The 23,169-nt window shown below is 37.1% G+C and overlaps 1 protein-coding gene across 2 annotated transcripts; it reads right to left on the reverse strand.

The window, feature by feature from the left end:
* Nucleotides 1–911: 911 nt before the first annotated feature.
* Nucleotides 912–22,426, reverse strand: DENND6A (DENN domain containing 6A). 2 transcript variants are annotated; one of them, XM_005522111.3, is made up of 20 exons: nucleotides 22,239–22,426; nucleotides 19,762–19,800; nucleotides 19,618–19,660; nucleotides 16,794–16,906; nucleotides 15,747–15,827; nucleotides 15,310–15,415; nucleotides 14,160–14,239; nucleotides 12,669–12,731; nucleotides 11,977–12,032; nucleotides 11,505–11,627; nucleotides 11,233–11,328; nucleotides 9,162–9,256; nucleotides 7,343–7,408; nucleotides 7,187–7,251; nucleotides 6,452–6,541; nucleotides 5,715–5,768; nucleotides 5,521–5,630; nucleotides 4,857–4,959; nucleotides 3,287–3,361; nucleotides 912–2,800 (listed from the first exon to the last, which is right to left on the reverse strand). In XM_005522111.3, the coding sequence occupies exons 1-20, from the start codon at nucleotides 22,410–22,412 to the stop codon at nucleotides 2,669–2,671; spliced, it is 1,764 nt and encodes a 587-aa protein (XP_005522168.1). In that variant the 5' UTR covers nucleotides 22,413–22,426; the 3' UTR covers nucleotides 912–2,668. The 2 variants fall into 2 exon arrangements, with proteins under 2 accessions (XP_005522168.1, XP_014107307.1); XM_014251832.2 differs by lacking the exon at nucleotides 6,452–6,541.
* Nucleotides 22,427–23,169: the final 743 nt, after the last annotated feature.

A 23,169-nucleotide genomic window follows, 5' to 3' on the forward strand; every position in this document is an offset into this window, starting at 1 on the left:
AACGAAGCAAGGTCAACGTTCTATTAACAGAAGGTATTTGCTCATCCTTTACTAAAGAAAAACATTGTTAGTGATCTTTGTTAGGATAGTCTTGAACCAGATCCTAAGATCTGGCTACTAAACCAGACAATTGTGGCTGTTCTTCTCACAGAACCATAAAATGGCTTGGGTTAGATCATCTCATTCCACCCTCTTGCCATAGACAAAGGCATGCCACGACACTAGGTACTCAGTGCCCTGCACAACCCACCCTGAACGCTTTCCAGGGATGAGGCATCCACAAGTACTCTTAGGTGCCATGTTGAAAACCTTATTCTAATTCTAAATTATGCTCCTCTGAACCCAAAACCTGATGTAAATTAAGATGGAAAGTTGTATCTTTATAAAACAAATCAATCATACCTTAAATCTAGTTCATGCCTGTGATGGTTATACGATCCTGATCAACCATGAAAACTATCAGGAAGCTGTAATCTAAGGTGCCCAGTTCTAGGTTTCCAGAACTTACCTATCTTCCATTCACTGCACTCAGTATTTACTCTTCTTTTTTTTGGGCTAGGCAAGTTAAGCTTCCCTGTGCTTGAGGACAGTTACTTTCTGGATCTCCAGGCTGGCCTATTCTTAGTGCATCTGTCATTAACAGATACCTTTCACTATTTCAGTTCTTTGAGTATAATCTAACAAACACTTGCTTTATAATCCAGACCCTGCCATTTGATTTGCTGAGGATCCTGCAGCTGTTATAGTCCAACCACGAAGCGTATTCAAACTACAACTCCACTCCATCACATTTCTGGTCAGCTCAGGGGTACAGCTTCATCAAGAAGCAGTCTTTGCAAGCTGAACAGCTTTGCTTACACAGGAAAGGGGAAAAAACAAGCAAACCAAAAACACCCGTCATCTAAGGCACATAACTTCCAAAGGAAAAAAAAAAATCAAACTCTTTATTTTTGTTCAAAAAAATATGTATTTGCAGTCATGTGCTAGTTATCATAGTTGTTACCAATTTACATGTTTCCAAGAAATGACAGTGCTCCAGGTTAAATAGTTAAGATAATTTAGGGTATGAATGGCCACTTAATAATTTCTGGATTAGAAATGCTTTTCATCAGGGCGTGCAAAAAAAATAATAAAAATTGCAAGTTAGCAATTAATGCTGAAGTGGTATAGTTTAAGTAACATAATAGATACATTAAACTTTTGGTCGTGAGTAATTGTATATAAAACATAACAGTATTAAAATACATTCTTTTCATAAAAATACTGTTGTGACATTTTCTATCTAAATAAGACATTTTTAGAAAGATGGTATGAAATATTCGTTATACAAAAGCATATTCTTATAGCAGGATTATGTCATAAGATTTTAAAAGTTCTATCCAAGCACTTAAAAGCAGAGTGGTTTTTTTTTAATAACTGTGATCCACTTGACATATAAAAGTATATGCTGTGTGTACACTATAGCATTATGTTTACTCGAAACTGGTCAAAGTACAATGCACATGGAGCAGATGAGTTCTTATATATGACTGCAACTTGTTCAAGAAGATAAAACATCCCTTACTTGTTGCTTAATATGCAAGAGGAAATTGCTCTTTATTCATGTCTGCTGTATGCATAATCTGAGAATAATTTCATGCTACAATCTTTTTGTGCCAGTCTGACCTGTCCAGAGGCTTTTTTCAGCTGAAGCCAACATTTTCTCCCTCCAGCCTCATCACCTCCTCAAACACTTGACTGGATAAGTAAAAAATAATAAAGTTAAAAATTATAACAGGAGCTGACTGGTATGATCTCCAACTGAAACAGACTGTGTCAGCTAACTCTACTGAAATCACCAATTTTAAAATCCCTCTAAGAACACCACAGTGTTTATTTCCTGCGATGAGTACTGCATGCTTAAGAGAGTGATCCAGTTGAAATTGTGGATGTCAGCAGTTTAAAACCACAAATTAGTATATAATTACTTTAAGGCATGTAAGAGCACACTGATAACTGACATTGAGTGGAAGAAACTTCCCTTCAGGAAATTTTTGTCAGCTGCCTTCTCTTCTTTAAAGATGCTAAATAAGTATCATTTTGGAAAGATGGTAAAGAAGCAGAAATGCCGAAAGTTAAGAATGGATCTGATAATTTCAGTTGTTCCTGAAGCAGTTTTAAAAGCCGTGATTTACCAGTAAAATACCTCAATTATATGGCATTCTGGCCAAATCACCAATATGTCAGTTGGACTTACCACTAGCTAAAAACTAAAAGTAAAAAACAAATAAAAATAATCAGATACTACATCAACAGGACAGTTGAGAGGACAGAGTCAGAGGATCAATAATGCCCTGAGTAGGACTGGGTATAGCAGCACCAATTGGAAAACATTCTGCAATGCCAGCACTGCACTGTAGTCCTATACTGTGGCACAGCTTCATATGCCCACAGACCATTTTTAAGAGCACTTATTTAAAATAGTATTAAACACAAGAATCCCTTTAGTTGCATTGGTATTGAAATGGAAAAAACAGTGAAAATGATATCATGGGCTATACTATTAGTACAGTCCATTTGTAGTGTTAATGTTTACTGGTTTAGAGCTGTGTTCCAAACTTGGAAAGCCACTGTCTTCCTTGAGACTACTTGCCTTTTGGTTTTCTGCACCAAAAAAGCCCAGCAGAAATCATGTTGTGCCAGTTTTGAGCAAGATGTCCTGCAAGTCATCTGGCAGTGCCAGTATAATATCATTGATGTGTGTTTGTAGCTTTTTCAGCGTGTCAGTTTTCACAGGAAGACGTTCTGTGTCAGCCTGCAACTGCAAAGGACCAGAAAAGATGATTTGTACTAAAAATGCACGTTTACCTTTAGAAATATTGAAGTAATGTATTAGAAAATCTGGAAAATGAATTCCTCATTTGCTGAGTAGGAATTTGGACAACAGCAGGTTTCCTCAGCAACCATGCAACAGTGAGAAAAACATTGATTTGGACTTTCAGAAATAACAACAAAATTTGGTTTTCTTCTTCCCTGGGGATTCTGATCAGTCACAGAGTTCCAGCTAATTAAAAAAAAAAAAAACAACAATCCAGCAATACAATGCTTCCAGCATAGCCAGACAATAATCAGAAGCCACTAACTTTTCAGGCATGGCTGAAATTGACAGTTTTTGTTTTTAAAGTCTGAATGAATGATTGATTCTTTAAACTACCTAAATCATGAAGAATATTTTCATTTATGTACTTGCAAAAGGAACTATATAATGCTTTTATGTAGCTAAGTCATGTTCAATTCAGTTACTTACCAGTTTATTTTTTAACTTTAAGACAAGATCCACCGTTTCTACCTCAGTATGCTTCTGACTCCAGAAAACCAAGTTCTAAAATAAAAAGAAATCAGGCATTCAATTATTTATGGTTACATATGCAAATTTCAAAAGAGGTCTTAATCTATACTTAATGTTCAGTATAGGTATTTTCCTTATTTCTATGCCATTTGCTCACCTCATTTTACTGCACCATCTTTACTGTGAACTGCAAAATCTGCTTTATTTGTGTATTTGCTCAGTACTTCACTTAACAGCAAACTTGCACACAAGCACAATACAAATAAATTAAAGGGGAAAAAAATCCCGCCAAACAGGCTTAGTTTGAGAAAGAGCATCTACAATGCAAAATGGCAGTGAATGATTACCAAATCAGAACCACCAGCACAATTATTAAAGTACTACTAAAGTACACAGTATTAAAGTAGTTCAGGGCAGTACTTACTGTTTCTAGGGCATTAAAGGAGATGACAGCTGATAACTAGTAAGATATAATCAAGTGGATTTTCTTATGGAAGTTCTGCTCCCCTACCCCCTTATGACTCACCTATGAAAGACATTTTTTCATGTACAAAGAAACATTTTTTTGATGGATCAAAAGAAAAAAACAATAAAGGAGCAGAATCGGTAATAAATTTGTAACACATCTCTTTTCTTTGATTAAGTTAATGTCAAATACAGATGGATAGAGTCTAACTTGTATAACTGACCTGCAAATTATTTGGTCTATTCTATCTGAATAATCTGTTTGGATTTGCTACGTTTGTAGTGTTTGGGAATTGACAAAGCAAGGGATTAAAATAAATGGCTTTTGAGAAATAACCAGAGTAATTTTGTTCCTTTGTTTTAAAGCTGTCATGCTGCCTTACTTTGTTTTTGTTCTTCCTATTCCCCCTCTGGCTGTACAACATCTTCACCTCCTGCAATTCCTTTCTTCAGCAGTTGCTCCAATTCAAATTATATTGATACCCACTTTGGCTTCCTAATTAAAGAATGTATCTCTCAACATCAGAATAGTTATGTGGTGTGGCATTTTGTTCTAAACAGAACTTCACTTCTAAACTTTCCATTACTGTGGATCAGTTGTAGGCTTATTTAGTAAATATATCTAATTAGCTGTCACTTAGAATGTCAGATTTGCTGAATATTTACCTTTAAAGCTACAAATTATATTGTAACTGAAAATATGTTGTCAAGGATAGAAGCTGAATAGAATAATATTGTCAAGTAAGAGGAAAAAGCATTTTTTTGGAGGGTGGGTGTGTGTACTTTATTTTAAAATATGCAACAAAACAAAAAAATACTAAAGGTAGGTTTTACAAACAGTGACAGTTGTTATGACAAGTGAACTGTATTTCATATTGTTCTCTTGCTGTGTTAGTTCTAGCTTGTACTTGTTTAACAAAATCATGTTTTGCTAGATCAGGATTCACAAAACTGTCAAAAATTTCACAATTGACCTATGAAAACAGGAGTAAAACTGACTTGTGGAAGAATGTATTTTTATTACAAGATGATAAATATAATCGTAAGCACACATTTTTCTAACCTCGTTACAGAGTGCTTCTAAATGAAGGGCCTCTAACTTCTGTGTCATTTCTCTCTGCCGGCTCCTAAACCAACCATCAAAGTTTGGTGATTTCAAAAAATGCCTGGTAAAACACCAAAGAAAAATACATTTTATATTTTAAGTACAATTTGGTAACAGTGTTTTCTACGTCATTAATGTAATTATATTTGAGACTGAGTAAGATACTAGAACCCTTTCTCTATAAACTTTCAGAAAGATGTAATATTCTAAAGTAGAGATTAACAGGTACTTCTATTAATTAAGATAAGGCCTGAGAAAAGAATGTAAAGAACGTGTGTCTGAAACACAGTAAAGATTAGGGAATTTTAGGAAAAAAGAAATCAAGGTTCAGTTTGAAATAGCCTTATTTTTATCTTTGTGTTTGATTGGAAGGAGGAATCAAGCTAGAATCAGAAATAAAACCACAAATAACACTGATCTACAGAAACCTGTATTGTCAGCCGAGAAAGAGATTTAAGCAAGTAAAGTACACTTAGCACTATCAATTTCTATTAAAGCATACATCCTAAAAGAGAATCTTATTCAAATCAATCCTGATTGTAAGTTTCCTCAGGAAAAAACACCATTAATATTACTGATCTGTTTAATTTATATATTTTTTTATGCTGATGAAAGTAATTACCTGTAAAGTCCTATCCAATCTCCCTTTAAACCTGAGGTGAGCTGTGGTCCTGCTTTTTCCAGTGTCTTCATGAAGTCATCTTGGCTAAACTGCCTCAGCTGTGGTGGACTCTGTGGAAAGTAAAAAAAAAAAATTAGTAGATCTTCATTTCTCTAATTACCAATTTCCAGCTCAATCAAATTATACTTCCTTACCTTCCAGGGTGATATGCATTTCTGCAAAGGCATTAGGCTTGCCACATAACGTTCCTGGGGAAAAGGAAAGGTTGTTTGCATAACCGGTTTTAAAGACACACAGTCCACATGTGTGTTTACTTATTGCTTCTGACCACAGCATTTTCTCTTCCCAGTGTTGGTATAGGGTGGGGCTGTGCATATTTACCACATGAGAAGACAAGGAGCTTATCTTATACAGACTGCATTTCCCAACTCCAGAACTTTAAGCCAGTGAAGTTCAAGAAGGACATGAGACAAAGGACAGGAAGCAAAAGCACCCATAGAATATCTGTATCCTGAACTTAAGCCACTGATAAATAATCTCTCTTTTCTTCAAACAGTCCACAGGTACCTTCATAACTTGGCTGATTCTGAACAGTAACTGTACTTTGTATCAAGTGTTTGGAAGAGATATTTCTGAGTTCCTTACCAAACATTAGTTAGAACTAACCCACAGAAGACTGTCTGAGCTGTGACCATCTCTGGTCTAGCAAGGCTTAGCATAGGCATGGCCAGAGCCCAAGGTGTCCAAGGCACAGGGAGTGGGGCCATTGCCAAGTGTGACAGCAGGAGGCACCTGTGCCCCACCAGTGGAGCCCAGTGCTGGACCCAGGCTTCATTCCAGGGCTACACTGGAGAGCTACTGGACATAGGCTAACTCCAGAAAAACTACTCCTTATTACTTAGGTAAAAACCCCATTAGTCTAAGAACTCACTAATGGAATAATGAAACTTTCTGTCAATTCCAAGAAATACCGCCGAAGTATCACACTCTGCGCTTCTGTAGGACGTTTCTGTTGTACTCCCTTAAAAAAACCCAGAACAACAAAACACAGTCAGTCTGTTACTCCAAAGTATGTAGGTAGTTGTGGTGGGTTTACTTTTTATGAATATTTATTATGAATCTGTATTCATTTGCCATATTCCCACACACAGCACTTCCTACCCTGAACCAGGGAAGGAAAGCAATAGCATCAAGTTCTTTTGTACAGATATCTGTCTTTGCAATTACTGTGTTTTTTTTATTTTGATGTAAAGAAATGCAAGGAAAGAAATATTTCTATAAAGAAGTGTTTGCAAATCAGTTAAAATCTGGAAGCTCTGATTCTTACACACCTCATGTGTGAGACTTCTAGACCAGAGACCAGAGTGGGGGGTAGCAGAGGATAGAAAACCTCAACAGATGAACAGATAAAATACATTTAATCCTCTACATTATTAAACTAACTTAATAAGGCCCACCATTCAAATGATTATAGAAGCTGCTAACAAGCCAGCAGCCCTTCTACAATGAGGGTGTAAAAACATCTATTTTGTTATGAACTGGGGCAAAGGAACTAGAATCCAGGTTCATTTTGATTACAATAAGTGCAGCCTTATATGAAACCACTGTACGACACTACACAAAATACACAAATCAATTGCCATTAAGAAGTGACCTACACCATTACCTTTTGCAACTGCTTAACAATTTCTTCATCTTTGTTCAAGTATGGCTTGTAAGACGAATAAACACCTAAAGAAAAAAAGCAGGATATAGCCAAAGGAGAAACGAGGTATGCCTTTTAAAATTAAAACACTGGCAAATTAAACTCTGAAGTTATTACCAGGTTTGGAGTCCAAAGTTTTTAGGTTCTTCAGTTTTTTCACTTTCACCTGCTTTGGAACTTCACCTGCCAAAACACATAAAACCACCTTACTTGAAGGCTACCTAATATTTTAAGAAACATTACAAACACTGCCAAGAATCCAATTATAAATCTAGATACACCCAGCAAAAACATGAATAACAGCAAATAGACTTTTTACTTCATATAAGCATATATGCTTCAACAAGTGAATATATATATTCACTTGTTGGAAAGAAAAAAAACAAATACCTGAAAACCAAGAAAAACCCAAACAAGTAAAAAGTGAACCAAAAAAACCTACAAACAAAACCAGCCAAAAGATAACCTTCTGAATCACTGCAGCCAATTAACATACAGATATATAGCAGAGAATAATTGTTTTCTTAATTTCATATTTTTATTCCATTTTTCTTTGTTCTCCTTAACATAGATGCTTTTGGGAACAAATATTTGGTACCTTGGCATAACTAAAAACTATATAGAAGAAAATAAAATAGTAGCCATGGATTAAGTGTTGTAAGAAAATGAATTTAAGTCTCCTTTGTCATAGGCCATACTAAGGGCTTTTCTTTTTGTTTTCCCAATTTATCGTGCTCCAAACAGAAGACCCTAAACCCTGTTCACAATCCTGCAGCCTCAGCAGAACCTTCCTCCTAAATCTATTTAGATGCTTGACTTTAGAAACAGTAGCAGTTAAATTACCCTTGGAACTGCAGAGTGGGGGGGGAAAATGAAGAAAAAACCCAACAAAAATAATCAGAATCCCCTCTTTGGCCCTAAAGAAAATAAAATATAAATTTTTAAAGAGGTCAGACAGATACATTTCTCGAACTTCCTGATTAAGCACTTCCCATAGCTACATGAAAACTAGAATTTCATACTTGAAACTATATATCAGATTTGAAGGCCACCTGCTTATGTGGCTTTTCATAGTTTAATTAAGATTCTACTTTCCAAATACTAACTACACAGCAGCAAAGTAACTCTTCCCCACACTACCCTACGCCTCTACAGGTATTCTGACCACAGACAGACATGGTATTTTAAATTAAAGCAAAACCTTGCCTAATCATATTGAACACAGTACACAATCCTTAATTAATTCAGTGTACTCAGCAGTTAAAATTAAATTCTTCTACAAAAATTCATTTTATGATGTTTTATCTTAATTGCACATTTATGTATTCCCACTGTAGAACAGCATAGTGAACCTGTAGCAGCAAACAGCTACATTCAGGAATTTCTTACAATAGTTAGAGTGGTGGCAACTGACATGTTATCCAAACATTACATGAAAATTCTACTCAATTGTGTAAGGAAATCATGCAGACTGAACAATAAATGATTACTGGAATATTGCCAGATTAGAAATATATTATCAAAATATTGTCAACTTTTTATATTACTGTAACATTCAAATGTAGATTTCACAGGGGTCTTATGTTCTGTGCTGGCTGTGACTGATTTATTACATTCTACTCACACTAAAATTAACACCAGTAATATATTATGTCTCATTTTAATACTTTATTGGTAGAGATACAAAATCAGGACTCTGTGAAATGTAGACCATTATTACTAATGAGAATTACTACCTTTTGCATTTAAGGTACTAGTTTTGAAAAGACAAGACATACAGCAGTCAAGATTCTAACTTCACTTGACAGATTTACATCCATGAAAATTTAATTAGCATTAAACTAAATAAATAGAACATAATTACATACGTTTGTAAATAAACGGGCACACAGTTAGATCTCTTTGTGCAGAATTGTAGGAAATACTTTTATTTTACCTGGAAGTTTGATATCTCCAATTCGGATAATGTGAGGCCAGTGCTGAAGTGTTTTAGCAAAAAAGGGATTTGTCACCCCAAGAATGACAGATGGTCTAGAAAAGTAATGACAATGTTTAAAATATGACAGCAAGACCTGCCTTAACAGGTAGAAAAGACCAATTTAAGTACTTAACTTGAAATTACTTTCCTTTGGTATTTAAGAGCTACATTTCAAATTGCACATAAGAGCAGAAATGTTTATCAAAGATTCAACATTTTAGAAAATAAGACAGAGGCATCTTAAAGTACAAACAACAGCAAAGAATAAAGATTACATCATCTGCTTAGACTTGGCAAAATTCTACCCACTTGCAATGGTGAGAACAGCACATTATCTATTACTGGGGGTTTTGTGATGTGTTGGCTTTTTGTTTGCTTTTGTTTTATGAGCAGGAATCTGACCCATATTTGAAAGACAAAGTGCTATGTTTCTAGGTTTGATTATAACAAACTCTCAGTACTTGAATGTGCATATCATTAAGAAAATGAGACACTTAATATCCTACTTGCTTTAAGCAGCAGTTATCAAGAGATGCAGCACACACACATTAAGAGCACTGTGCCCCAGCTCACACTGCCAGATTTTTCTGTCTGCTCTGTACTCGGCATCTGGCTTGGGGGGTGCACAGGGACACACAGGGAACAAGAGACAGTGAGAGCTCAGTGCTGCTGCTACAGCGTGGGCCTGCAAAATTTGGGATTTATAGCACTGATATGATGAGATATAAACGTGTTTTTCAATATAGTGGTTGCCATCCCTTTTACAGTCAAACATCAGCAAAGGAATATAGCAAAAAGTCTCACTGCAACTGCCATCTTAGAAATAGGTTATCATCATTTTGTTAGACAAAATTTAACATTTTCGGTAAACTACCCAGAAGCCTCCCTGCTGCCCTCTTACTAAGGTAATAAAATACACAGAATAGGCATAATTTGGATTCTTCATCTTCTTAGAGCCATGGTTCTAAAAACCTATTTCTATTATTTTGTTTTCTGTAAGAAAGTCAGGGCAATTTCAGCTCTATTTCAAATACTAATCCATGTAGTGACCAACTTTTCTATTTTGCTACAGAGCAGTGGATGGAATCTTGAAACATGGGTTACTAAAGTTTAACCAAATTCTTCCTAGAATTATTTTTAGAAACTAAATTACATACTGCATAACCATTCCTATGGAACACAATCTAAAACATATTCCTAATGTTTATGTGTTTCTCCACTGCTCTATCTCTGGCAATACATCCGTTGAGAGGAAAATTCTGTACAAGTCTCTTGTACAAAAGTTTTTTGTTTTTTTACAAGTACAAAAACCAGTAAAAAAACCAACAAAGCAAACAAAAAATCCAAATCAACAACCTCTACCTGTTCTGACATTAGAAGAAATTTATCTATTAATAGATCAGTGAATCTAACATATGCACTCCATTCCCAAATCAAGCTGCATTTAAATAACATATATTAAGAAATACTGGAGGTATATGCTCTCAAAATAAGAGCAGGATTTAAAAAAAAATAAAGGGGGAAAAAAATGTGTCCTTAAAGCAGTTTCAAACGTCACTGGTTTTGGACATTCATGCTCTTAAAAAATAAGCTTAATTTCTGACTTATTTACATTAATAACCTAATAATAAATTTAGTGGAGAGATATTTGATTTTTAAATTGTCTCAGCTAGGACACCAACTGACTTAGCTTTATGGATGTTGAATTCTACAAGTCACTTTGTTTAGCAGTTAATTAAAAATGAAAACAATTGCAGCTGCAATTTGACTTGTTCTGTAGAGAAATATCCTATCAAACTCAAGCCTAATTTAATCATGGAATTGTTTTGTAACTTTGTTGTTCTAGCTAACTAAAATGAACATTTAAATCAGCTAATTACTGCACTCTGCAAGATAAATATTACCAAGAAAGAGTCTAAATCTAATTCTTTAATGATAGAAATCCAGAGAAGTTAAACATATTTAATACAAATTTACGGTTACAAGTGGCTTTGAGCAACATCTTCTCCAGACAGTTTGATTTACTTACGGGGCTTGTGTGCGAGTTGTGTATTCTTTGAATTCACTGTCGTGGATGGTGAAGTATGGCCTGAAATCACTGCAGTACTTCAGTGGTGAAATACAACTACAAAGTACAAGAAGGATGAGCTTGGTTTATGTATTCAGTGCAAACTTTCATGAAAAACACAAGCAAATCTAAATTTTGTAATGCTTTGTCACTCTCAGATCAAATAAGGTCCAGTCAGCTGCAATCTTACACCAACTCCCTTAGTCATAGTCAGAAAGCTCTACTACATTTACCTAACAAGGGCCAACACAGTTTCTGAAGACTCTGCTGGTGATGGTGCCATCACAACAAGTGGTTCTCCCAGCAGCACCAGCTCCCAAAGCATCTGAATGTGAAAGAACACTGGACAGAAACACCTAAAAACAGATTAAGGTATTTCAATACATTTGACATCATAAAATACATATATCTACTGGTTAATAAAGGCATAAAAAAGAAGTTTGTGGTAGTATTTTAATAATAATTTGAAAAATATAAAGTACTCCTGTAAATGAAACATTTAATGAACTTGATTATCTATTGTAGTTTCAGCCTGTATATTGTCCAAACTGTGTTCCAGCAAACTTTACAGAAAAAGAATATTAAAACCAGCACTGATAAAAGTTAGCTTATAAGCCATGAAACATGTTAAGGATCTGTCATAAATCAAAAAAACCAAAACATGTGGGAGTTCACAACTAGGAATTAATCAGTCCAAACTCATACCTGAAAAGATCTACTTCATGAACAGTCGGTAAAGCCATGGAGATCTGAGCATCTGCCTAAAAGACATCGCAATGCTTGGTTTTTAGTCATCAGACCACCTAGGTATTAAATGAAATGGTTTCCCTTAAATGCTTACAGACAGTAGACAGTATATAGTCTATTTATGTACTGCAGCAGTATATAGTACATTATCTCCACAACTACCTTTGTGTTCTATGAGCAAGACATCTCTCAAGACACACACACACACCCCTCACTTACAGGCACATGGCTTTCAGTCGAGAAAATATATAAAATACTGAAGCTGTTTCGAACAACTGCATATGAAGACAGACAGATTTGTTTTATAAACATCTTCTATGGCCAAAGACTTTTAATTCTGGATTCATCCCCAAAAAAACCCAAACTATCCAAACATTAAAAGGATGTTCAGGTTAGTAATTTTGTCAGCCTTATCTTCTTTCAGAACCTGCATATCTCTCCCTGCTCAGGGTAACTGGTTTAGAGTATCGCATCTATGAAGAATCCAAATCTGGACTACTCCATTCAAAGTTTCAAAGATTGTGGATTTCATTATTATCATAGTAAATTATGTTTTGCTACCAATCTTTTCTAACAAGTTTAAAGAATGAAAGCAGATCTCTATCTTTATCTATGTGGAGCTATATACAGTATCAGTATCTAATCACTACCTGGTGCATATTCTGTACTATCGGTGTTGTTCCAGGCTTGTCACGATATGTTGGAATCCGCAACTTGGAAAGAAAAAGAAAGATTTATTTTCCCTTGTATTGAATCCAGCAGACACTTCAAATGCTGACTTAGAGACAATCTGTAATACTTTGAGAGGATATACTGTGGCATGATGCTTATTTACTTTACTGAAATTCCATCTACAGAATTTCCAACTGCAAATTGAGTAACAGAATATGAAAATAATACTCCAGTTTAAAAAGAGACCATTAGTAAAGTCAAAACTGTTACTGTAATTTCAATAAAAGTACCTCTAAATGTCAGAAAGAGTGATTTGAAAAAAGATCTTGGGGGTTTAAGATGGTACAGAATTACTTTTAGAAAATATGCTCTCCTAAAACATCAAGATGTTCTGGCGAGAGAGACAGAATCCAAGTAGTTTGAACTTAAGTACACTTCTGTCCTCACAGTTTGCATCTGTAAGTCTTGAGTACTACTACAAATTTAATCATACTGGAAGCTGGTATGCACAAATGGATGTCATTTACACACAACACTTAAGACCCAAGCAGTGTAAAAAACCAGGGACAATATCACTGGGCAGTAATTATGGCTTCACTCAGTTTAGGAACACAATTTCAATTCTCATGGGTAAGAATTATTGATGAGATAAATGCAGGCCTAGACATATCTGATGCTCCTCATCACCCAGCACTGTTCTATTAAATTTCTGCTTTTAGAACAGCTTCAGAAATGTCTTTCCCTGGTGTCTTTCCCATGCATACATGTCTTTCCATAAACTTGAGAGTATCTGCTGAGAAGGTACTTCTGGCTGTAACCTCAGATTTCATCAAATCCATTTAATTGCATTTCATATGGATTACAAAATTAATATGACTCCCAGAGGCCCAGTTTTTAATCACTGTTTAAACTCTACAGTTCTTCCCTATGGACTAGATACAACTTTTTTAATAGCTTTCTTCAGACATATTTCACTGCCATTGAAAAATATAAACAGCACAAGCAATTATTTCTGGTCTGTGGGACAAAAAAGATTTTTACTCATCAACTTTCAGGAATTAAAATTATTTTCATCAATATATTTAATTTGTTTGACTGGAATTTAACTCTCAGTATTTTCAATTGCTACTTTATGTTTGATTTGACAAATATAATTAGCACTAAAGCCTCCTAGAATTCAAATTCCAGAGGGTTAATACAGACACTGAAATTAGTAGTTGTACTGAAACATCACTTTTTAGCAGCTACTAAAATTAAATATTAACCTAAGCACAATAAAAGATCCTCCCCTCCTCCCTCCAATCAAAGCACCTAATCACAATCTCCCAGACCTTCACTCTGAGTGCTGTAAACATCTACTCCGGTTTGGAACAACAGGACAATAAAAACAAGATACAAGGCAGTGAGGAACTGTAAAGTGAAAGATGGGCAAAATCCTCTCAGAGAAGAACAAGTGCAGAAGTCTTTACCTTCATTATGACACCCATAATAGGCAACTGCAGAACTTTCCCTGGAACTGGTGGTGGCCAACGATCAATGTCACTACAAACTGAAAGAAAGATGCAAGTTTCTGCAAGCTATAAACCATGATCACAGAGTGCACACTGCAACTTTAAATTAGTGCTAATAGTCCACAGCAGTTCTACTTGTCTCTCAATCACACTGAACAAGTTTTACAGCCTTTTAGACATCATATATTATTCCATTAGAACTACAAAGACTTTCATTTCAAGAAAACAATGTTCTCTGGTCTTCCACTTTTTGTAGCAATGAGACTTACAATTGGTTGAAGAAATGTTAACTGAGAAACCATGAAAGTACATACTAAAAAAAATTGAAAAGAACACTTCCATTTATGTATATTGGCTTCTGCAGAACCAATAAACACCAGCAGTTAAGGAAAGAGTTGATCTGTAGCTTGGCTAGAAAGTTTCAGAGCATTTTCTTGTAAACAATTATGAATATAATACATAATACTCATAGTTTCTGCAGAGCTTATTTTGCTCATAATACAACCTCTCAAGAAAACAAGTGAATGAAAAATGCAGTTCTTCCATGGTTTAAACAAATTGTTGCTCAGTGAAAACACAAAAAACATGGAAGGTGTATGGAGCAGGCACAGTACACAAAACAGAGCTCTTCCAGGCAAAGAGAAAATAACTTTTGTATTTGTCCTTCTCCAGCTCTTTCAGCTCTGCAGTAAGGCTGAGGCATCTGTTACCAGTGCTGCTCTGTTGCTTTTTCCATTTGGTCAAAAAACAAACAAATCACACACACAAAAAACCAAACCTCAAACAAGATAACATTTGTACAGTTGCTTAGCAAATGTTGTCAGACTGCCCAAAAGGACTTGGGCTGTGAAGAGTGCAAACTAAGGATTGCCATCAGCTCCTTGTGCTCAACAGCTGGTCCTGAAACACATACAACCCTGGATGGGTTTCAGGAGGGACCTCCAACTCTCCCAGGGAAGCTCCAGAATTCAATTAGCTCTGTTAAATGATCTAGAAGTCAAGCCAGTTTGGTAAAATTTCAACCCTCTACCCTGCAAGGAGACAAAAACACAAACTAGAACATGACAGTGTTGTTTATTTTTCTAGAAGAACATAATAGGACCAGTACCTGCTTCCAGGAAAGCTTCACTTTTTTCAAAATATTCTGGTGCTATTTGCTTAAGCATGGTACGAAAGAGATGGACATAAGGCAGCTTGCTGATGAGGACCAGTGACTGGAATAAAGAGTAACAAATCAGAATTTCAAGTGAACACTTTCCCTCAGACAACCAAGTGGGACTTTTCCCACACGTCTGACTACAGGCAAACTGCAAAAAAAAACCTCCCAAACTTCCTAACTTTTTGTTTTTAAAACAAAAACTATCTCTCCTGACAGCAGAGCTGGAACATAGCATAACTAATGTAAAATTAGACCAATTACTATAAATTAATAACTAATTTAGTTAGAGAGCAAGGGAGTATTCCTGTTCCTCTGCAGTCACTGATTAATTTAATTAAGTCAATTTAATTTCCAAATTAATATTTTCCTAAAAGAACTAAAATTACCTTCTGGAAATAGCCTCTTTTTAATGATTTGTCTCGAACTTGTCTGAAATAAACATAGCCATAGTAATATGCTGAATCTTTCTGCAAAAGAAAGGAAATAATTCAACACAACCACCTGTTACTGCCCTGCTTTTTGAAGCATTCAACATACAGTTTAAAAGCCTATTCCCCTGTGAGCTTCAAAGTTGATTAGATACAATAAACTAAAAGGATTACTGTATTTATTAGCATTATCTTTTTTTGTAAGTATTTCATAGAGAAAATATGAGGAAACAGTTGTGCTTCTGGCTTTGCTATTTTTATATCTACATTCCCCTGACACATTGTGAAACCAAAACCAGAAATAATTTCTTAAGGAATAAATCAACCTTTATAATTCTGCAAAGAAGCATTAAAAAGATTTTAGTAGTTAAAAACGTTAAAGCCCTGACTTGAAGAGATAAAACCTAGTCTTTCAACGTATTAGTTTTACGAAAGATTCTTGGAATATTAAGGAAGTAGGCTCTCACATTTCAAAGACAAGACATCAACTACATCCTTCCTACAAACTGGAATTCAAGTACTTGCCACATAAACAGAACTAGACTTTGAGAAACAGGCTCCCAGAGGCCTCAATGTTCTCTATGGACATGATGAGAACAACTTTCGGTCACTACTTTTTTTAGGTAACTGCTCCATCTTCAAAAAGTCAAGGGTGGAAACTGAGACAGCCCAAGTTGCTTGGAATTTTTAAAATTAAGTTGTAAAGCACTTCATATTTCCATAACAGTAATGATTCTTACAATTTGATTTACAAGTTTCTAGTCAATAATGAAAGAGATCTGGGCTTCATTTAATTCCTTGTAATCTAAAATCCATATTAATAAAACAATGAATAGTTAATTAAGCTAATTATTATTATAATTATAGTAACATGTTACAACAGACACGAGTTTTGACTTTCAGGACATCCAGTTCAGAGATTTTTCTTTTTGAACATTACATTTAAAGGTGAAGACCCACAAATTAACATTACCCAAAAGAAATTTATTTTTTCTCATTTCCAACCTTTAAGTAAACTGGTAGATCTCTATCCAATTGGTCTGGAAAACAACACAATGAGACTTTCCTTCCAGGAGACCGTCGAAATCTAAAACAAAATTGTGTGTCTCCAAGACAACCTATATGGAAGAAGAGATAAACAGCAAAGAGACAGTATTCTGAGTCTGAGCCTTGTTTAACATGAGCACTTGCTTACAGCCAAAGAAGCATCAGAGTTTTGGTTCATTTATCTTGCACTGCTCTTGTGAACATTTATGTATTTCTAATTTTATAAGTGCAAGTCTTGGCATCTTTGGCAACAGTAAATAATACTGTCTGCAACAAGGAAAAAGAAGTCACTGCCTCAAATGTCGTCAAACAGGTCAAATGGCTGTTCTTCTACTGGCATTATCCATTTCATTGGCATGCCTGTAAAGTTTTGATCATTTTAGCCACATCATTCCTCTGCTACATGGCTGCACATTGCCTTTTCTTTGACACCATACAGTTCATACAAATCACACTGTAGCAGTGCATTATGCTGATCTGTAAATCCACAGGCAAGTATAGGATTCATCATTTTGAAAGCTGCAAAGATAATTGCTGAAAACAGAGTGAAATTGAGTAGATTACTCCCAGTAATATCCCCAAGGAGAGAAGTTTTCCTTCATTTCTATCAAAATGAATTTCTTAAAGAAAAATGTAACTAATTCTCCATGGAACTGTTTCACTAGACTTGAAAATTCCATTTCATCTTCTCTTTCAGTCACACACATTCTGCTACAGCAAGCACAGACAGCCCAGCCCCTCAGTCAGATGCACTGGCTGTGCAGAGTAACACTGACATGCTCAGAGCACCCACGTCTGAGTCTCGGAATCCCTCAAAGCTGCAGTCAGAAACCCTAAATGCACCCTGACAAAACCAAAAGTAGCAAAACATGGTGTGATGGGACCACTGAATTCAAACAGGTAACAAGTGCTCAGCAATACAGATGCAATGATAAGAAAAAACACAGCACATGTCAGTAACACAGCACTAAATATTTGCTTCAACTTTTCAAAGCTCATTCCCTTCATCCAAAGGAAAAAACGCCTCATAAACTATTATGACAACCTACACATAGAAGACCTAAATTACCCTTAATCATTAATATGCTTAAATATCATTCAGAATATGTGTTCTTATTTAACAAGCTCTTCCAGAAGAGATCAGTAAATGTGTATTCTTCTTCAATTATCCATGCAGAGCAGGAAAAAGCATTCTTTTAAAGAGAACTGTACTGCAAAACTCAGCTTTAAAACCACAACAAGCATTGCGATCTACTAGCTGATTAAATCAATTTTCTCCTCTAAATTCACAGCCACAAGTACTAGAATAGTGTATCTTTGTAATAATAAGAGAAGAAAGCTGAATTAACCTTTTGAGCCATGAAAACCTAGGATGGACTAACCTTGAATTTAGCTGCAAGCTAGTAACTTCCTTCACTGCTATATTACATAAAGCTTTTCTTTCTCTGTTAAGGCATATGATGAAAAAATAAATCCTAACACATAAGATACAGTTACAGCCTTGTGGAGGGCAGGTTTTACACAGGTTATTCCCTCTACATCATTTGAAACTTAAGCCTACCAAGAATCATCAAGAACCAACACTTCTTAATAGGGACATTATAAAAAGCAAAGAAGTGGAATTTTTCCCTGCTGAAAGTGAAACCTCCTTAAATATACCTATTCTGCCTAAAGCAAATTTATTAGACTCTTATTTGAAAAAATACACCAAAAAATTTTAAAGAAAGCTACCTTTGTTTTCAACACATGATTTTGTACTTTCAAGATACCTTTTAAAGTCTGAAGATATTTATAACCATTAAGAATAAGAGTAATTAGAAGATACAGTTAACTCATATTTCAGTAGCAGAAAGAAGCTGAGCCTCTATTTGCACACAAAATAGCAAGAAGAGAGAAAATATCTTAATTTTAGTGACATTAAGACAAAAGGGAAAAACTAGCCAAAATACTTCATAAAATTACATAAGAGAAAGCTCACACACATTAAAAGCACACATCTGCATCACCCCCCCCATCTGATCTGTCATACTGCAGAGCATCCAAAAGTCAATGCAGATACAGGCACAATACTGGTCTTACATGTTTTGACTTTTGTATAGAAATAAATGTGAAAGGAAGTGTCTGAACTTCTGCCATTTCTTTTTGCAGGTGGTCCAGCCCATCAGCCACATGTCCCAATTTCTCTTTGGCAGCAGATGAGCAGAAGTTTACATTCAAGAATGATTTAACAAGCAGGACCACACACAGCTACAGGCACAGGAAGAATGGGGAAGATAGCTGAAGTTTTTCCTTCACAACTCTTCTTTCTAAAGAGAGATGCTAAATGAATGCTTTTCAATTTAAAAGTCAGTTTCTCTGTTATGAACTTAGAAAATATACATTTAGTCCTCTATGAGAAGAGGGTTCCGTATACTTCCATTTCCTGTATTAAATCCTTCATATTCTGTGCCTACTCTCCTCTCTACAGTGACAGCACTATTGTTTAAAGAGCGAGATTAAGATGCTCATTGTTTACTTGCCAAGTATTCTCAAACGTCTGCACAAATGTCATCTGGAAGGTCTTACACACTTACATAAATCAGAGAAGAATCCTCAGACCTTGCTGCAGTGCAGACAGTTGCAGTTTTATATTTAACCATAGCTGCAACATTTCTGTATTGCAATATTAGTTAAGATATATAAATATGTATTTGATCTAAAGCTCAGAACACTTCCTGTCAAATTCTTTTTTAATACAGTTTAGTCCAACAACAGACGACTACAAAGTGAAGAAAGCACTTACCCGAATTAGAATCTGGAAAAGACAAATAGCAAATATTGGTTTTCTAAAGGGTAAGGAAAAGAAAAGAGAGCTGTTATATTTCCTGAGATATGTTTATATATTTCCTAAGCTAAAACCAAATGATATACAGCAAATATGACTTACCTCTTTATCTGTGAGTTTGGAATGTGGAGGATATATCACCTAGAGAAAACAAACAGTATTATGTTATTTGAAAATAAGCTAGGTATAAGCAGTAAATTTCCATCAAATATTTTAACAATACAACCCTCAAACACCTTCCTAGCTTTAAGACATTTTCAATTGTAAGCTATTAATATTATGTCTTAGTTCTTATCTTCATATGCTTTTAAGCTTTCTTGATCACCCATCTTTACAAGGTATTTTGAATGCCAGTTAGAGACCACACACACATTTTTTCATTTAAAAAGGTATATTCAGAGTATATGTTCAGAGATTTTAGTGCTTGAGATACTTGAGATTTTTGGTGCAAAAGGTCTCAAAGAAGGACAAGATTACATCTTTTAGATTTAACTTGTACACGCAAAATGCAGTAGATGATTACATTTAAAGCAAACACACATTACTGCCTGAAAGCTGTTGCAATCAAAAGTTAGGCTGTAGTAACCAAAATTCAACCACAAAACACAATCTACATTATTACCAACTCTTTGAGGATGAACACTAGTCCTTAAAGACAATTGTGAAAGTTCAAGGAATAAACTCAAAGTCGTGGGTTTTTGTACTTACTGAAAAAAAAATAGATGATGTAGTAAGTTTTCACAGCACAGAAATCAAAAACAATGCAACACAACATAAGATGCGGAAGCACAATTATTTCAAAAAAGAAAAGATGTATGAAATCAGTGATTATGCAAGCAGGTGGGAATAGAATATACAGGAAAGAGGACAAACCTCAGACACATAAATTTCACCTAAAAAGGTCCTCAAAACAACCCACTCCAAAATTCCTGAAATGGGTGTCTAGCTTATAAGCAGAGGAAAACAAATTCCAGGATTATGTTTCAAAGAAGGTTTCAAGGCTTCCAAAGATGGGACCTACCTAGTCAAAGAGCTAAAATCTCCAGTGCATTCTTTTTTTCCCCTCAGTATTCTATCAAATGATGTCCAGCTGTGTAAGACATTATTAGCACAACTGAAGCTGAAAGCAGATACAAGTGGAATACCCACATTCTGCATGAAGTAAACCCATCACCATCTCTTTTCCAACTCTTAATACTTTCCTTTGCTATCTTATGCTAAGCAGCTGTACACTAAATGTAACTCTTTCAGTAGCTGAATGATGCTGAAATTATCCACATTAAGTCAGAAGATTGGCATACAGACTTGAACTCATACTCAATTCTCCTCACTAGCAGGTGTTTCTTCCCAGAACTCCTATATAAAATGGAGCTAATTATTCTTCCTGCAGATAACCACTGGAAAAAAAAAAAAAAAAAAAACAGGCCTAAGTTCTGTATACATTCTAAGTCTCATTTTATGCACTCATTTTATGCTCATGTCAAGTTAACTTGACTGTCAGCTGAGGAGTCTGCAGCCAAGACAGAGGCTGTGCTTCCCTTAGCCACTGAGCACAACAGCTGCCCAAGTCACAGGTTATACAGAAACACTTGTCTTTGTTGTTAATCCCAGCTTGTAACATCAAGGGAAGAGAACTCAGATAATTATCACAGTATGCTAGGGTTTTATCTGCATTTCTCTGTGGCCAACAGTTATGTATTTTACATATTATAATAGCTGGATTGGTTGAATTTTAGGCCAGTCCACTATGCATTTATGCTGGCAGCCCTTTAATGCAAGACAAAGAAAAAGACACTTTGCCTGAAGACCAAGAGTTTACTACACAGTCACATGGCGAACAGGGTGAAACAGGATGCGAAACTGATCTGAACGGTAATTCTTCTATTTCCCAGAACCGTGAGCTCCCTGTGCACTCCTCAGGCAATGCCACAGCTGTCCCTGCCCGTGCATTCCCCAAGCAGTGCCACAGCTGTCCCTGCCCGTGCATTCCCCAAGCAGTGCCACAGCTGTCCCTGCATTCCCCAAGCAGTGCCACAGCTGTCCCTATCTGTTGCACAGAGGGCACAGCTGGGAGTCGCAGCCGTAGCTGTGACACTGCTACAGGCCGGTATCCAGCTCGGGCTGAAAGAAAACGCTTCAAACTCGTAGAGAACCTTTCCGCACACCTCAGCGACCTGGAGAATTATGAACACCATTCACATTCTCCTTATTATCACACTTTTTAACACCTAGATACCATAGAAATCAGCGCTATTTGTATGCAAAGAAAGCCTACGATGTACTTCATACAAATCTCGGGACGCGATGCAAACCATTTAAAAGCGCTCACTGACAGCACAAGCGGCACCATGAGAAGAACTGCCCGAAAACCACCAGCCCCACCCGGGACAGCCGAGCCAGTTCCCCAGGGCGCTGCCCCGCTCGCCGCTCTGGGGCTCCGCACAACCACGTTTCCTCAAGCACGGCCGAGCTTCCCCCGCCCCTGTGCAACATCGGGGCCAGAGGAAGCGCCCGATTCCGGCGGGGCCCCGCCGCAGTCCGCAGGCCGCGGGGCGAGCGGTGCCCCCCGCCGCACGTACCTCCACGGCCTGGCCCAGCTCCAGGTCGAAGCCCACCACGCACACGCAGTGCAGCCAGGCTGAGAAGCGGTCCCACGGCAGCAGCGACAGGCACTGGTCGGGACTCTCAGGCTCCGCATCCTCCGCAGCCGCCTCAGCTCCGCCAGGCTCTGGGTCCCGCTCCCGGCGCGACATGGCCCCGACCCCGGCCCCGCCGCGCGGAGTCAGGTGACGCGCGTGGCTCCGCCCCCCCACCGGAGCCGCTCGGAGTGGGAGGGGCCAAGCGGGCACCGAGGCCAAACCATTTGTGCGGGAGCCGAGGCCAAACCATTTGTGCGGGAGCGGGGGGGAGGTAGCAGCGGTGAGCAGGGAGCGCCCCCGCGGGGCCCGCCAGGGAAGGGCTGCGGTGCTCTCGGCGCGGCCCCTCCGAACGGGCAGCGGGCGGGCGGAGCTGCGCGGGCTGGGAAAGCGGCTCCTCTGCCGGGGCTGCAGGCACCGCGCCCGGCCCCGGGGAGCCCGGCACACCGGTGCTTAGCGGGGTGCTCGCGAGGGCAGCTCTGGAGGCAACGGATCAATCAGCTTCTTTTCCTCTTTAACATGTCAGTGACAGCACCTGCTGGGGGCCGACGTGACCGCCAAGTAATTAACAGGCGTGTCTCCATCGTGTCCTGTGCACCGCTGAGCACGGCATAGGAGGGAGGTGGAAATACCCCTCTGGATGACGGCTGGACAGCTTCACCCTCACAGGAAACTGGGATAATAAAAAAAGCATCCAAATCTCTTAAACCCTCTTTTAGTGCCTTAGCCAAAGCCCAAGCTCTTTAATAATGTAAGACCTTTTAAAAATTCTTTTAGCATAGTCCAACAGTTATTTATATTTCATTATGAAACATTTTGTTGAGTTAAAAGTGCTAAATAGCTACTTTATTTAAGGAAAAAAAAAGGGCAAAAA

The sequence above is a fragment of the Pseudopodoces humilis genome, chromosome 13 (assembly GCF_049639895.1).
Source record: "Pseudopodoces humilis isolate 2021_Gansu_Grassland_sample_001 chromosome 13, ASM4963989v1, whole genome shotgun sequence".
In the NCBI taxonomy this organism is placed as follows: Eukaryota; Metazoa; Chordata; class Aves; order Passeriformes; family Paridae; genus Pseudopodoces; species Pseudopodoces humilis.

Bases quoted from the DNA above. Each gene is read 5' to 3' on its own strand.
- DENND6A (XM_005522111.3), bottom strand. From the start codon at position 22,412: ATGTCGCGCCGGGAGCGGGACCCAGAGCCTGGCGGAGCTGAGGCGGCT. The intron at 11,628-11,976 runs GTATGAGTTTGG...ATCTGTTTTTAG, and splicing joins CATGAAGTAGATCTTTTCAG to GTGTTTCTGTCCAGTGTTCT. The intron at 7,409-9,161 runs GTAAAATAAAAG...GTGTTTTGGCAG, and splicing joins TGGAGATATCAAACTTCCAG to GTGAAGTTCCAAAGCAGGTG.